This window comes from Lycorma delicatula, chromosome 10, assembly GCF_047948215.1.
Source record: "Lycorma delicatula isolate Av1 chromosome 10, ASM4794821v1, whole genome shotgun sequence".
NCBI classification, from domain to species: domain Eukaryota; kingdom Metazoa; phylum Arthropoda; class Insecta; order Hemiptera; family Fulgoridae; genus Lycorma; species Lycorma delicatula.
In genome coordinates this window covers 62,360,279-62,376,195 of record NC_134464.1, presented here as the reverse complement: position 1 = coordinate 62,376,195, position 15,917 = coordinate 62,360,279, and the positions used below count along the sequence as shown (strand labels likewise).

The 15,917-nt window shown below is 27.1% G+C and overlaps 1 protein-coding gene across 3 annotated transcripts in view; it reads right to left on the bottom strand.

Annotated features, from left to right (window-relative positions):
• LOC142331129 (potassium voltage-gated channel protein eag-like) overlaps positions 1–15,917 on the bottom strand; it is a 754,244-nt gene that overhangs the window by 35,879 nt on the left and 702,448 nt on the right. For all 3 annotated transcript variants that reach the window (XM_075376818.1, XM_075376819.1, XM_075376820.1), the window contains exons 8-9: positions 3,832–4,000; positions 1,221–1,487 (exon numbers count right to left, since the gene is read on the bottom strand). In XM_075376818.1, the coding sequence (XP_075232933.1) occupies positions 1,221–1,487; positions 3,832–4,000 (436 nt within the window). The remainder of the gene's footprint in view (positions 1–1,220; positions 1,488–3,831; positions 4,001–15,917) is intronic.

Below are 15,917 nucleotides of genomic sequence, written 5' to 3'. Positions count from 1 at the left end.
CTACGATAGAAAAACTTGCATTAATTCATAATGAAAGGATTAAGAGGCCAAATGTTGATTACTGGTGAAATTAAAATTGGCCATGTAAGAAACAGGAGATCTAGACAAGTTTTAGAAAAATACTAAGGAAAATCAAAATGCAGTCAGGGCTTCAGCTGGACAACACTTAAAACTATCTAATAACCAAACTCAAAAATATTGAGTGTCTTCATCTTAAATTTTAATTCAAGCTAATCCTTTACTTCTTAACTTAAAACCATTACATTAGAAACCATTGCAGACAAGAAATCCTGCAGATCTCTGGATTCACACACACACACACACACATACATATATATATATATATATATATATATATATATATATATATATATGTAATATATACATATATGCAAATTTTATAAGTAAAGGTCATCCAATATTTTAGTCAAGTGTTCCTAACATGAGTATAAGAAAAATTACTGAAAATATACAACTAATCTTTTTTCAAACAATTTTTTAAATTACTCTTACTTTTCTTTTAACAATATCTCATTAAATGTAGTTAGAGCATACAAAATTAAAAAAATAAATAAATAAACACAAAGCCTAAGACATGAGCCTGACTGTTAGTGCAAATAACAAACTCTATATGGGTCATGAAAGGAAAATTTTCACAAGAGGTAAGGGCTGCTCATTTAGTGTATTCATTTATAAAATCTGGGTTTATAATGAAAGTAATAGTGTCAATATAAAACTTTAATAGTTTTCCACCTCATCTTTCTGCCAAAAACTGTTTCATCTTATTATTATTTGTTTTCATGAAGAATTATTTATTTTTGTATTTATATTTGTTTTGTAATTTTCTAAAAAAATCTTTTAAAACACACTCGGGTTAAGAAATAAATTTTTATTTATTTTTCTTATTCTTCTCATAATAATGATGAACATTTAAGAATTCAATATGAAACTTTGTCATTTACAAACAAATTTATAACAACCATTAATGAAAAATGGCTAAATAAATTCTGCACTTGTAGATTATCTCTTGATTAATTTCACAAACTGCATTTTAACATGGAGTAAACATGCATTTAAAAAAGTATTTTTATTAATGGTGAGAAAGGAAACAAATTACATTTTAAAGTATATAAATGGAATCTCATCATTGTAAAACTAAAAACAAAAATTTTAATGTACTAAATCAATAAAACTTGTTTTACGACTCTTTATTAACTTACCTGCAATTATCATCATACAGATGGTGAATATTTTTTCATTATCAGTTTCTGCAGCAACATTACCAAAACCAACACTAGTCATACAAGTCATAGTGAAATAAAGAGCAGTCACATACATAGTTTTTCTTGTTGGACCGTTTGTTAATTCTGGCCCACCGTTTGGTGATTGTGATTCATTCGGCCAAATATATGAATATGGTGTTTGTGTTACGTTTGCCAATTTCCATAACCATGAATACTGTATTCCATTATCAGCATCAGACCGTCCTACAAAAAATTTCTTTATTATAAGAAAATAAGTAATGAATAACAATACAACTGTTGAACAAAAACAAACATATGACCTCGTTGAGATACGTAATTTGTCAGTTTAAATTCATAAAAATTTGACTCATGATTCATTTTATAGATTTGCTTTTACTTTTTTTTTTAATTAACTCTTTTTATGATATAAATTGTAAGTTTATTTGGTCACATTGTAATTGTTAATAAACAAAAATAGTACTTGTTGATTTATTTATTTTTCATGCATCATCTTGAGATCATTTGTCACATTTATTAAATTTATGATGTGAAAAATTATCATTCAAAGAAGATAATGATAAAAATAAATTGGCCAATTGGTTGATGTATTTTAGCAAATATTTATCCTACTGGTAATTCTGGTAGCAAAATTTATAAGTTTTAGGAGATAACAAAATTATTATTACTGTTCTGATAAATACTGCAAAATGGTGCAATGCCATTGTTCTTATATCAAGTGGAAGAAAAACAAGAACAGATTTTAATACACAATAATTAAGCAGTTTTAACAGTTTAACAATTTTTATAAAAATGAGATAATTCCAGAATTCAATTGTAAGGAAAATATTTTAATAAGCACAAAATTATAAAATAATAGTCTAGTCTGTGAAAAAACAACTAGATGCACAGAATAGTGAGATTAAAAAAAGTAGAATAAGTACAATTAAAAGGAAGAGAACAACTTATAAAGTTAAGGGGAGATGCACTGGCTTAATTAAAGCTTTGTGTATTTGGAGAGTGAACTGTAAGAAAATAGCAGGTTTGGAAACTGGAAAAAGAAAATTCTTCCAGGTTGTGAGGAACTTGTTATGGAATGATGAGGTCTCAAAAATATATAACAAGGCACATGCCATATTATTAACTTATTTTGATATATAAGAAAAATGTGTATGCGACCCACAAGTATAGAACAAGGAAATATCCAGAACAGAGCAATGAAATTAACATGAAGACCGGTAAGATTAAGAAAAACAGAATGAGAAACTATAAAAATTAATAGATGAATCCAATCGATTTGAACATGTAATGAGATGAGTAGGTTTAATAGAACTGGTAAAATTTGGTGAGGGAAGATGCCCAAGAGGAAGACTCTGAAAGATATCAATCAATTGAGTGTGGGATATGTCAAAGTGTTTTAGGAAAAGTTTTAAAAAAGACGCGGCTAAATCCGCGTTCCGGGGAAGTCCCACAGCTGTGGATTGTTTCTGTTGCACGGCTGACACACACAACTTAATTTAAAATATTTATCATTTTATTTAAATAAAATATTGTTTTAAACGAAAAAAATTTCGTTTATTTAATTCAATGATTCTCACTAAAGCTCGCGCGCGCATACCGTATTTAATTCACGCGGGTGTGACGGTATTAGTGGCGACATTCGCACTAACTAAACTAATGTAATAAATTTCACTACTTACAGAACAGATTTCGCTTATACAGTCGGCGGACTTGTGCAGCCGCGAGGCTTAACGCACCATGTGCCGATTCTACCGGACGATCGAGTTTCAGACTCAGTCAAACTCAGTTATTACTCTTAAAATATTATTAATTTATTTAATTTTACCACTCTCCTATGACGTCTCAACATACCAGACGACTAAAACATCTTTTTTTTGGGGTAGGGGTGCGATTTTGGAAAAAAACTTTTTTTTTTGCTCATCTTTCTTATTTTAAAATTTTAACAAATGTGCCTAAGGAAAATATGACCTTAATTAGGCAACGCTGAGGGTAACCTTGCTCTACAGCCTCAACCCTTTGATCTTTTAAGTTGAAAATTTAATGGCATTTATGTCCTACACATAGAAGTAATCAGACCAAATTTGGTCAAAATCGGTCCAGTAGTTCTGGAGATATAAGGTGATTTAGTGGCCAATTCCGAATACACATATGAACATTAACATCCGGAAAATGTCCATCCGGTTTTTTGGGTTCGTTAGGTGTCAAAACGTCAAGATCCGGTGAAAACCGCGTATGACCAAATTGGACCGACTACAATACTTTATCTTTTTCTAGCTATAGCGCTATCTAGGGGGAAAGCAAAAAGTGATGCTTGTTAATAGAAAAACTCCAACAACTTCAGATAGCAAAATTGTGTGATTTTATGGTTTAATAAATATAACCTAATATTAAATTCTAGAAAAGTTTGTGTTAAATGAAACGATTTTCTGAATATTGTCTTTAATGATTTTATTCACAGCTTTTAATATCATATCATAAAACACACGTGCGCGCGCACACACACACACACACACACACATTTTATATATATATTCACTCATATGCAAATATAAAATATTATTTCACTTACCTATGGAATACCAGATACAAGCTAACCAATGAGCAACAAGCATATAGAAACATAGCAAAAGAATGAGCATTGCAGCTCCATATTCCAGATAGCGATCTAATTTGCGGACTACACGACCAAGTCGAAGTAATCGTACAACCTTCAGTGCACTAAAAAGACTTCCAATTCCCTATTAAAAATAATATTAGTTAATCAGTTAAATAAACATAATTTAACACTATCAAATATTAATAAATATCAATACTATGAATATATTAAAATTAAAGAAGTAAATTCATCAATTCTGAATAATCTTTTTTTTTTTATTAAATTTGGTTATGTTAACAGAAACATAATTATTATTTAATTAATGATCAATCACATTTAAAAAATAGTAATTATTGTTAAAATATAATTATATAAATTTGAAAAATTTAATTACGGTTACTTTCAGTAAATAAAAAATCGAAGTAATTAAATTTTCCCTAACTTTGGAAGTTAATAAAAATTATTGTGTTTCTCACAGAGTTCCACAAATAAACTAGATAAAATTCCTGAAAAATAAAGTTATCGTGCAGTTTTCTAATCTTCTTCATCCATTTAAATACTTGTAAATCTACAAACTGCTTCTTATGAAGAATTAAGAATTTATTGCATCGTCATAAACAGTCAGCAATTGAAATATCTTTTAGATCCTAAGGTCACAATAATGAATATTGGAAACAGATTTAAAAAATCATTTAAACCTACCTAATTTTAGAACTAAATTATAAACGATAAACAAAAATTGTATAATGAAATAAATAATGTAAAGAATATAGCTATAAAGATTGGATATCATCGATATCCTCATTGATCGATAATATATATAAAAAATATAATTCCAAATACACGTCAGTAACGTAAACATTACTACATTAAAACCCATAAATTAAAATGAAAACAACAAAAATTTTATATAAATTACTCCAACATAAATAAAATTATAGAAAACTTGATTAATGCTTATAATAATAAAAAAATATAAACCTGCTTATAAACCTGATAATCATGTAATAAAACATTAAAAAATACGATAATAATAAAATTTTAAAAAATAAATACGATTCTTTTGGTAATTATAAAATAAAATGGAATAATTATGAAAAAATTATATATTGAAAAACAAATTGGATTTTTAAAAATAGATTTAATGAACATTTTAGGTCATTGAAAAATAAAAAAATAGGCTTCTCGAATGTAGCAGACCATTTAATAATTAACAAAGATAATATAACTAGCTTGGGAAATAACTGAAAAAATAAACATTAAATATGAAAGTAATAATAAAAAATTAGAAATTTTAGAAAGATTTTATATATATAAATATAAACGTAAATTCAGCCTAATGAATCTGCAGACATTCTTATAAATATTATTTAAGATGATAATAAATTGATGAGGAATTTTAAATAAATTAGATAATCTTACAGAACTGTATTAACATATAGATAGCATGTTGAAGGAAATTTTAATAACGATTTAAATTTAAAAAAAAAATTGTTTTTTTTTCTTTGTTTAAAAAAAAATGTTTAACATACGTTATCATCTATTGTGTAAATGTAAAAGTAAAATTTAGAAAAAAAAACATTACTGAAGATGGGCTTATGTCTGAAAGTGCTTTAATGTGAAAAAAAAAAGTAAGGTAAGAACGTTCTTTAATTCTGTACTTTGTGGAGTGGCTTAATAAGTTTATATTATTTAATTAGCGAGATTTTACATACAGAGGAGGTATGAACTACAAAAAATTTAATTTACATAAATTAATATATATATATATATTTATATAAACATATTTAAATTTATTTATTGTAAGAATAAATGAATCTAAAGAGAAATTTAAAAAAATATATATTTAATTAAATATGTTTGAAACTTATGTGAAAAATATTATATTTAATTAAAAAAGCATACTAAAGTACAAGAATATTTAATATTAAAATATTCACTTGTGAACCTATTAAAATCTTTTACGATATTTTATTTTTTTATACTATTTATTTGTGATTAGTTAATACAATGACTGTATGCAATAGTTCTCTTATCTTTAGTGTGAAAGAGATGGGCTCTCAATGGATCAGAGGAAATCTACTTAAATTCTAAAAAAAACTGCAATAACTACTTAATTTTTTGCTCATAAATTAAAAAAACAATTTGTTTTCTTTTAAACATTTTACTGTATTACACTTGATAGTATGTAAATGAACTATTTAATGTACTAGAAATAAACAGTACTACAATATAATTCATATTATAGATACTATCGGCAGTTAGTATCATCTGTACTATGACTCGCTGGATTTCACTTTATAATATGAAAAACATATTTATCTTATGAACTCAAGTAAGTGGTGTTCATAGCAAATAAACACACTTACCATTTTTTAATACAAAGTGATTATCAACTATGAATGTCATAATTATAAAAATTAACATAATAAATATTAATTTACTTAAAAATATTGTAACATGCAAATTAACTTAAAATTATATAGTTATGCCAAGCTTCATAACTAGTAAGCTAAAATATTAACTTAATCTTATACAATAATAATAATAAACACATACAAACCCAGTAAAACATGTGTAGTGACATCAGTCTACTAAAATAGAATTAAAAATTAGCTATTAATAAAAAGCAAAAAGAAAAGTATGCATACTTAAGCAGGGAAAATAATTACTAAGATAACTACAACAGTTATATATCACTGTTGTAGTACAACAGTGATATATAACTGTTATTTTTTACTATGTTAATGCAGATTTTTATAACATAATAAACATAATCATTTAATAGTACTGCAATGTAAATTTTAATAAAATTACGAAAAACCTAGCACAACATTTTAGTAGGTTAGGCTACTAATGATCAAATACTACAAAGGATATGCTAAAAATCAGCTATAAGCACTTTACAAGAATACTATTATTTTATGATGGCTTAATTGTAAATTGGCAAAAAAAAAATTATTGTACATGTTCCAAAGCTATGCAAAATTAAAAATTTATTACCATTAATTTCCCAATTATTAACATTACTGATATTTCTATAAACAATTTATTTGATTATGTTATTTATTATTCAATTATTTAACTGCCAAATGTCAAGATTTTCTACAGTTTTTTCCAAGAACAGATATACATTTTTTTTTTATTGACTCAACTTCCTCAATCAAATTTGTTTAATAACAGAATAAATATAAATTTACCAAAAAGTCAACAATTTTATAGAAACGATTTGAGAATGAATTGTTTAAAATCCTGCTAAAAAATAATTTTAAACATTAGTTGATTTAAAAAGAAAAAATAGATTAGCAGGAACCCAAATGATCTTATCATAGAAGATCAAGATGATTAGAAACAACAACCGAAATTTGAATTTATAAAAACAATCACAAAAAAAATAAAATTTACAAAGAATATAAATGCTGTGGCTATAAATAAACTGACAATAGAAGTGATAAAATATCTTAACCCTTTGAAGAAATATGAGAGGGATGATGAAATTGTGTAATATGATCAACTACTGGAAATTTATTCAGATTTCCAGAAAGTGTCAATTCAATCCACAAAAAAATCATGATGTATTGAAATCTTTTGATTACAAAAAATTAGTTAAACTCTGGGCTCTGCAGATTTTTTTGTGACTTCTGAACAAAAGACACAAATTTAAAAAAAACTGAGAAAATGGTTACAGAAGAACAATATGAATTCATAATAAAGAATGAAATTGAGTATTGATAACAGTACAAAGGAGATTCAATAATTAATGAGAAAATTGATGTAGAGAAAAATTGGTTTATTCAATGATAATGAAACCTTTTGAGAGTCAAGCTGGCAACCGTTGGAACACATTTAATCAGCTGTTCGATCATAATTAATCTAAACATAACCTCTTTTGTTGATTTAGATTTAGATTTTCAGCTCCACTTGAAACATGTACCCCAGAAGAGCAATGTTCAGTGATAAGATTTTTGCTTTCAGAAGGTGTGAAACCAATGGAAATTTTCTTAAGAATGTTGAAACAGTATGGTGAAAAGTGTTTAAACAGTTTATATTTTGACTTTCGCACTGCAAAATCACATAAATGATCTTATTCGCAAAGACAGGCGAATCAAAATTTCCCAAATTGCTAGTTTGTGTAGTATTAGTGTTGGAACTACGCATTCAATCATTCATGATGTGCTGAATTAATGCAAAATGTGTTCATTTTGCATTAATCAGAACAAAAGACAGATAAAGCCCATAAAGATACCCGGATTTGCATTTGTTCTGAGTTCAAAGAACGGTATTAGTGATAATAATGACTTTCTATGAAAGGAAACGGGGATACACCATCAACCTCAAATACAAATGGTAAAGTCTTGAGTCAAAACTCAACTGTCAGCCGGTACACAGATTGTTCAAACAGCAAGGTAAAAACTTCTATGCTGTGGGAATCAGAAACCTCAGAGAACGGTGGGACAAGTATCTAAATGTTGCTGGAGACTATGTTGAAAAGTAGTGTAAGCCATTGAATCAATTGTTTTTTCTCTACATCAATTTGTCTCGTTAATTATTGAATGTCTTTTGTACATGAAACAGGTAAAAGAAAAGTGTGATTTATAGATGCGGAAAAAAACATTTGATAGTGTTAAATGGGATAAGGTAATATAGACGTGAAATAGAATTTACCTGAATCAGAAAATAGCTGGGAGAATAAAGGATGAACAAATTGAATGTTTTGACTTACAAGAAGGAGTAACCTTCCAAACACCCCAACCTTAATATGTCAGTTGAGTTATAATCAAAATTATTCTAGAAAAGATACCATTACAGAAGGAAAATAGATTATAAAATGTTCAATGATGACATAAGGATTTTTATAGGAGATAAAGCACAGATTACTACTGAGTAACCTGATTTCAACATAGGAGACATTACGTCAAAATGTGGCGTAAAAAGTTATGTTAAAAACACAAAGTAATGACTGTAGAAGACGATAAGCCAAATAACACCTACAAAAAAAGGAAGAATTAACCAGTAGAGCAGCACACAGGTACTTAAGATTTAGAAATGTATTGTTTTTAAGTCTGCCTTATAGTATTATCTGCTCAGCTCATCCCCTAGTTGAATTTTTGACTAAAATTGTGTGTATTTTCGTTTCCTGTGTGTTGAAAGTTTAACACACAAAGAAAGTTAAAAATTTACTTGTATTACAGATATATTTATTTATGAATTTATGCAGTTCTATTTAAAATCAATTATTGTATGTAGCTTAGAAACGATATTTGATGTGCACCAAAAATAAATATTGGAGGTTGACTTAATAGTAATGTTTGACTCATTTCAAATAAATTGAGTAAGAAAGATTTGATAAGTCTATGTGTTTCTTTTGATGAGTATTGTTTTATAATTCAGAAGACGTTGATAGTTTAAACTCATGTGACATTATTTAATCAGATCTTATGAATGCATGATGAACATTCTCATCTTACTACATTGCTCTACTGTGTCTTATATTTGTCTACCATGAAATACAAAGATCAAAAGATCAAAACAAAAACTACAAATTGTTTAAAATTTCATGAATGTATAAATAAGCCTAAGGATCTGTGCACCTAGGCTTATATCTAGTGTGTATAGTTAGAAAACAAGCCAAGGTACTTTGGTTCCATAAATACCTTACATGTTATAAAAAAAGGTAAGAACCTCAAAAAATAAAAAAACTAGAAAAGAAAAGGAAAAGTGAAAAACCAGTAAAAACTATTTGCAACAGCTAAAGGAAACAAAATAAGTGATAGTGATAAAATAAATAAATGTCAAGATACAAGGTAAAAAATAAAGGCCATTAAAGAAAATGAACAGAAAAAAATTTACTAACTGAAATTCTTACCTAACATTAAAAGACAATAATCTAGTTGCTTAAGTTTCGATATTGAACTATATAATTTTTTTTTCTACTCTTGAGAACTTGAGAACTAGATTGAATAATATGCCTTTATATGATACATAATATAACACCAATGTCACCACATAACACATGTACCATGTCATCTGCACACTACTAAATTGAAGAACTCATCATGAAACAAAATTCTGTATATATTAACTGCCACACATTCACACTTAAATATATATTATGTCAACCAACAGAAACAAAAATATTGCCAATATTTTCAAAACAAAACGTTTCTGTATTACTTTCAAAACCACAAACAAATTGCACAAGGTATATGACAAACCTAAAAACTAATCTGCAATAACTACAATAAACACTATGTTGGTTAGAGTGGACACACAATTACCCACAGATAAAAAAACACATATACCACCACATAAACATAAAATCAACTTTTGCAAATCAAATCATAAAAACAGAATATTAAACATATAAACTAAAATATGCTGATTTTACTCATGGCACAAAATAATTAAAAACTCAATACACTCAAAAATAAATTAAAATTGTAATAGGGTTAGAAAAAAAAGAACTATACAGTAAGTGAATAAACACAACACATATCAGACATATTACTCAACTTCACACTAAAGGAATTTTCTAACCACTTCAGAATAGTTATCACCAAAAACATCACCTGTAATATGAAAAGATCTGGAAGCGCATTTCCATATTTTTGGAACTTGAGTTTAAAAAAAAAAAAACTATAAAAAGTTTTATAAATTTTGTATAGCCGAAAAAATAATTTTTTTCATAAATCTGGGAATTTATTATAGGATAAAATTCAATTTGTAATAAAACAAAAATTCGTTTCAATACATTTTTTAAAATAAAAGCAAGGAAAATTCACATGAAGAAAAAAATAAGCTACAAAATTTCAAACTAATCTTACAGCCTTTTTTCAAACAAATTAATCTTACAAACTAAACTGCATAATATAAAAGTTTATTGACAGAAAATAGACTTTTCTATCAGTGACAGAAAAGTTTATTGAAGAAATTAAAATCTTTTGGACAGTAATACAAGGCGATGGCTCATATTTATTTAAGAGAAACAAGATTCTCAGTATTATTTTAAATTTAGTATTGTTAAAATATTTTGGTGAGTAACAGTATTTAACAAAAGAGATAAAATTTACACCCAAACTTGAAAAATTACAATGAAATCTTTAAAAAAATTGAATCAGAGCAAATATAAAATGAACTTCTTTTGCTTCTAGGATAGGGTTTTCTTTTATATACTATGTTTTATGTATATACTATCTTCAGTATGTAGTGGCCATGGTGAAGAGCAACATAGTATTTTTTACACATACCTCTGTTAGTATACTGGTCAACAATGTGATGGATAAAAGATAACTTTTTATAGGATTGATTCACATCTAACCTTGAAGCTTACGCAAGAAAAAGTACAAAGATTGACTGGGATTGAATCCAAATAAATCTGACGTGGAAGTCGGCTAATAACTTTATTAAGAAATTAAAAAGAAAAATTTAATGTTTTATGAAAACAAACATTATTTTGCTGTAGTAACCATTGCTTAAGACAAACATCTGCTATGAATAATATTTATTATAATGTTGAATAAATTTTTCATTTATGTAACAATGACAACAATTAATTGTTATTATTATTATTCACATTACGTTAAAATTATTACATATTAGAATTGCTGATTAGGTCACTTCAGAAAAATGTAAATACTTTTTAAATCTGAAATAAGTCTCATAAACAAATAGTTCAACCTTGGTCTTCAGATTGGTCTTATGTAGTTCAGATGTTGAAATTTTACCCATGAACATATAAATTCAACGTGCATTAGGTCACTTCAGAAAAATTTAAATCTGAAATAAATCTCATAAACAAATAGTTCAACCTTGTTCTTCAGAATTATTTTATAAATATAGTTTAGATGTTGAAATTTTACCCGTGTACATATAAATTCAATGTGTATTCTAACAAATAAATCAACACCATACATACTGTAACTTGCTACCATGTTGTAACTACTCTGTTACAATACTTACTGATTTAAACATTCAGCATATCTTTTATTATGGTATATCTGCATTCAGATTCTCCTGTCTGAATGGTGAACTATATTTTTGTATTCATCTATGAAAAAATGTGCCCTAATAACTATTGTAATCACACAATTTGGTATCTGCTGCAGTATTTAGATAATTATTGTGTTACTTATCAAAATGGAAAATATTGATAAGTAACACAATTGTTCTAATCTCAGGTCTAGATATAGATGGTTATAATTATAACATTATACCTTTAAAACACTTGTAATTAAAGATTAAAAAATTATTTCAACCTTCTTCAGTTATTAGCCCCTTTGTTTAAAACTTTTATGAGCCACTGCCAGTGTCACAGTCAAAAAAATTAATGAAGAAAAAATAAATATTTAATCATGCAGTAATTATTTATTTCAAAAATTGCTACGAAGGAAATTATCCTTTTTAAATAATATTAAAAATTACTTGATTTCAAAATATATCCGAATAATCCTTCTATAAAATCATTTTGGAGCAATTTAAACAACTTCACCACTGATAACTCAACTGATGAAGAAGTTGCACTATCAGTTCTGAAAAACCTGAAAGAATTACTTCCATGCAATTTGAAATCCAGTAATTTTAAAGTTTTTAAAAAGTATTATCACATTTCATCATGCTGATCAAGAAAGTTCTACCTTACATAAACATTTATAAAGATAATAGATAAATAAAAAGCATTAAGTACATGTATTTTTCTTTGCACCCAATAAAAACATTTCACTCGGTTTATTTTATAATGTATAGTGTTTACATTATTAATTTTTGCAAAGCTATTAATAATTGTTCAAATTATAAATAATTATTTATGTCCTGTTATGTAAACGGATATAAATGCACACAACACAAATAACATAGTAAATTATAACTTATAAAAAAATTATAATTTACGTAAATGATATTTATACCTGTGTATATTGATGTGTAGAAGAGCCTTCATAATGTATTGATAGTGCTGTATATAAGTAAAAAAATATATAAACGACATCGATGATAATATATAAATGAAAATAATCACAGATTAATGAATATGTTCAGTGATTTATTAATTTTAACAAATAAAGATAACTTTAAAACAATAATAATTGATAAACTTCTTTTTTCCAATTTATGTCACTCCGTATTAAAAATTATTCAACTTTAAAATATAATTTTTTTAAAAGAAACATAATTTATCAATACAAATAAACTGAAATAAAACATATAATTAACTGTGACTGATTTCTTCCAACATCAGTGTTAAAGAAATTTTAATTAATTTATTCATGTATATATCATTATTAAAAGAATTAAGTAAATTTTAGGATAAATTTATAGAATTATATTAATACTAAAATAATTTATAATAATTAAAGAAATAAAATCACTAATATGTTTACGCATGCATTAATATGAAGGTTATTAAAAATACCTAAAATAATGTTAATATTAAACAATAAGTTTTGAGATTTACTAAATTAAACATAAAAAAACATGATAGATTCAATATCTTATTAATTTATATTATTTTGACATCATATTTCTTTGTTTTGAGGTCCATCAACTATTATTAAATAACTAGGGCATTGTTATCAAATAGAGTAATTAGGATGAAAGTGTACTGGTAATCAAACAGTTGTCCCTGTGAGCTAGTCAACTGCTAGGTGGTAGGTCAGTTTTATAAATAATGAAAATATGTGATTTCCATTATATTAAAACATAAACCAGAAAGGGCAGCTACTTGAAGAATACAACTGGTTAAAAATGTTTGAATTAAGATTACCCACTCTAGTTACCTAAGAGACTTTTTTTAGTGGTAAATATAAATCTATGCCTCGGTGGTTGCAAATAAAAAAGAAAATTGAGTTTTTTCACAATATCATTTAAAAATATTTCAAGTAAAATTGTAAAATACCCGTTTTACATATTTTTTGTTTTTATGTTTAAAACAAAAACTTATATAAGTGGTTGATAATTGAATCGGTAATTTCAGAACAGGCACTTGTGAAATTTTTGTCATGTTCACTTTTTTACAAAATTGTGATCTTCTGTCTAAAACGCATGTTTTTGTGCAAGGAAGCCACATGTACAACGTTTCCTTCAGTGTCAAATGGGCCAATGAGATTATCAACAAGTGCAGAAAGGGTAAAAGAAAAGTACTGTCACATATCCCCTTTCTGCACTAAAAGCTTTTAACTGGCACAAGTTTATGTTGGTACGCCTATTCTGTTCTTGTACAGTATTACAGGTTACAGTGTATGGTGTACTGGTGTACCACAATACAGTGTATTTACAGCATAACAGGTTATTTATATTTACATTTAATTTAATATTAAATTATATATTTTTAAATAATTATTTAAAATATAAAAGTGTATAAATAATAAATATCAGTTATATAATATGAATTATTTAATATAATTCTAAATATAATCTACATTTAATATATAGATTTACTACGTTTTACAACATAATATATTTTTTTTCTTGTCTTCAGTCATTTGACTGGTTTGATGCAGCTCTCCAAGATTCCCTATCTAGTGCTAATTGTTTCATTTCAGTATACCCTCTACATCCTACATCCCTAACAATTTGTTTTACATATTCCAAACGTGGCCTGCCTACACAATTTTTTCCTTCTACCTGTCTTTCCAATATTAAAGCGACTATTCCAGGATGCCTTAGTATGTGGCCTATAAGTCTATCTCTTCTTTTAACTATATTTTTCCAAATGCTTCTTTCTTCATCTATTTGCCGCAATACCTCTTCATTTGTCACTTTATCCACCCATCTGATTTTTAACATTCTCCTATAGCACCACATTTCAAAAGCTTCTAATCTTTTCTTCTCAGATACTCAGATTGTCCAAGTTTCACTTCCATATAAAGCGACACTCCAAACGTACACTTTCAAAAATCTTTTCCTGACATTTAAATTAATTTTTGATGTAAACAAATTATATTTCTTACTGAAGGCTCGTTTAGCTTGTGCTATTGGGCATTTTATATCACTCCTGCTTCGTCCATCTTTAGTAATTCTACTTCCCAAATAACAAAATTCTTCTACCTCCATAATCTTTTCTCCTCCTATTTTCACATTCAGTGGTCCATCTTTGTTATTTCTACTACATTTCATTACTTTTGTTTTGTTCTTGTTTATTTTCATGCGATAGTTCTTGCATAGGACTTCATCTATGCCGTTCATTGTTTCTTCTAAATCCTTTTTACTCTCGGCTAGAATTAATATATCATCAGCAAATCGTAGCATCTTTATCGTTTCACCTTGTACTGTTACTCCGAATCTAAATTGTTCTTTAACATCATTAGCTAGTTTCATGTAAAGATTAAAAAGTAACGGTGATAGGAAACATCCTTGTCGGACTCCCTTTCCTATTACGGCTTCTTTCTTATGTTCTTCGATTATTACTGTTGCTGTTTGGTTCCTGTACATGTTAGCAATTGTTCTTCTATCTCTGTATTTGAACCCTAATTTTTTTAAAATGCTGAACATTTTATTCCAGTCTACGTTATCGAATACCTTTTCTAGGTCTATAAACGCCAAGTATGTTAGTTTGTTTTTCTTTAATCTTCCTTCTACTATTAATCTGAGGCCTAAAATTGCTTCCCTTGTCCCTATACTTTTCCTGAAACCAAATTGGTCTTCTCCTAACACTTCTTCCACTCTCCTCTCAATTCTTCTGTATAGAATTCTAATTAAGATTTTTGATGCATGACTAGTTAAACTAATTGTTCTGTATTCACATTTATCTGCCCCTGCTTTCTTTGGTATCATTACTATAACACTTTTTTTGAAGTCTGACGGAAATTCCCCTTTTTCATAAATATTACACACCAGTTTGTATAATCTATCAATCGCTTCCCCACCTGCACTGCGCAGTAATTCTACAGGTATTCCGTCTATTCCAGGAGCCTTTCTGCCATTTAAATCTTTTAATGCTCTCTTAAATTCAGATCTCAGTATTGTTTCTCCCATTTCCTCCTCCTCAACTTCCTCTTCTTCCTCTATAACACCATTTTCTAATTCATTTCCTCCATATAACTCTTCAATATATTCCACCCATCTAT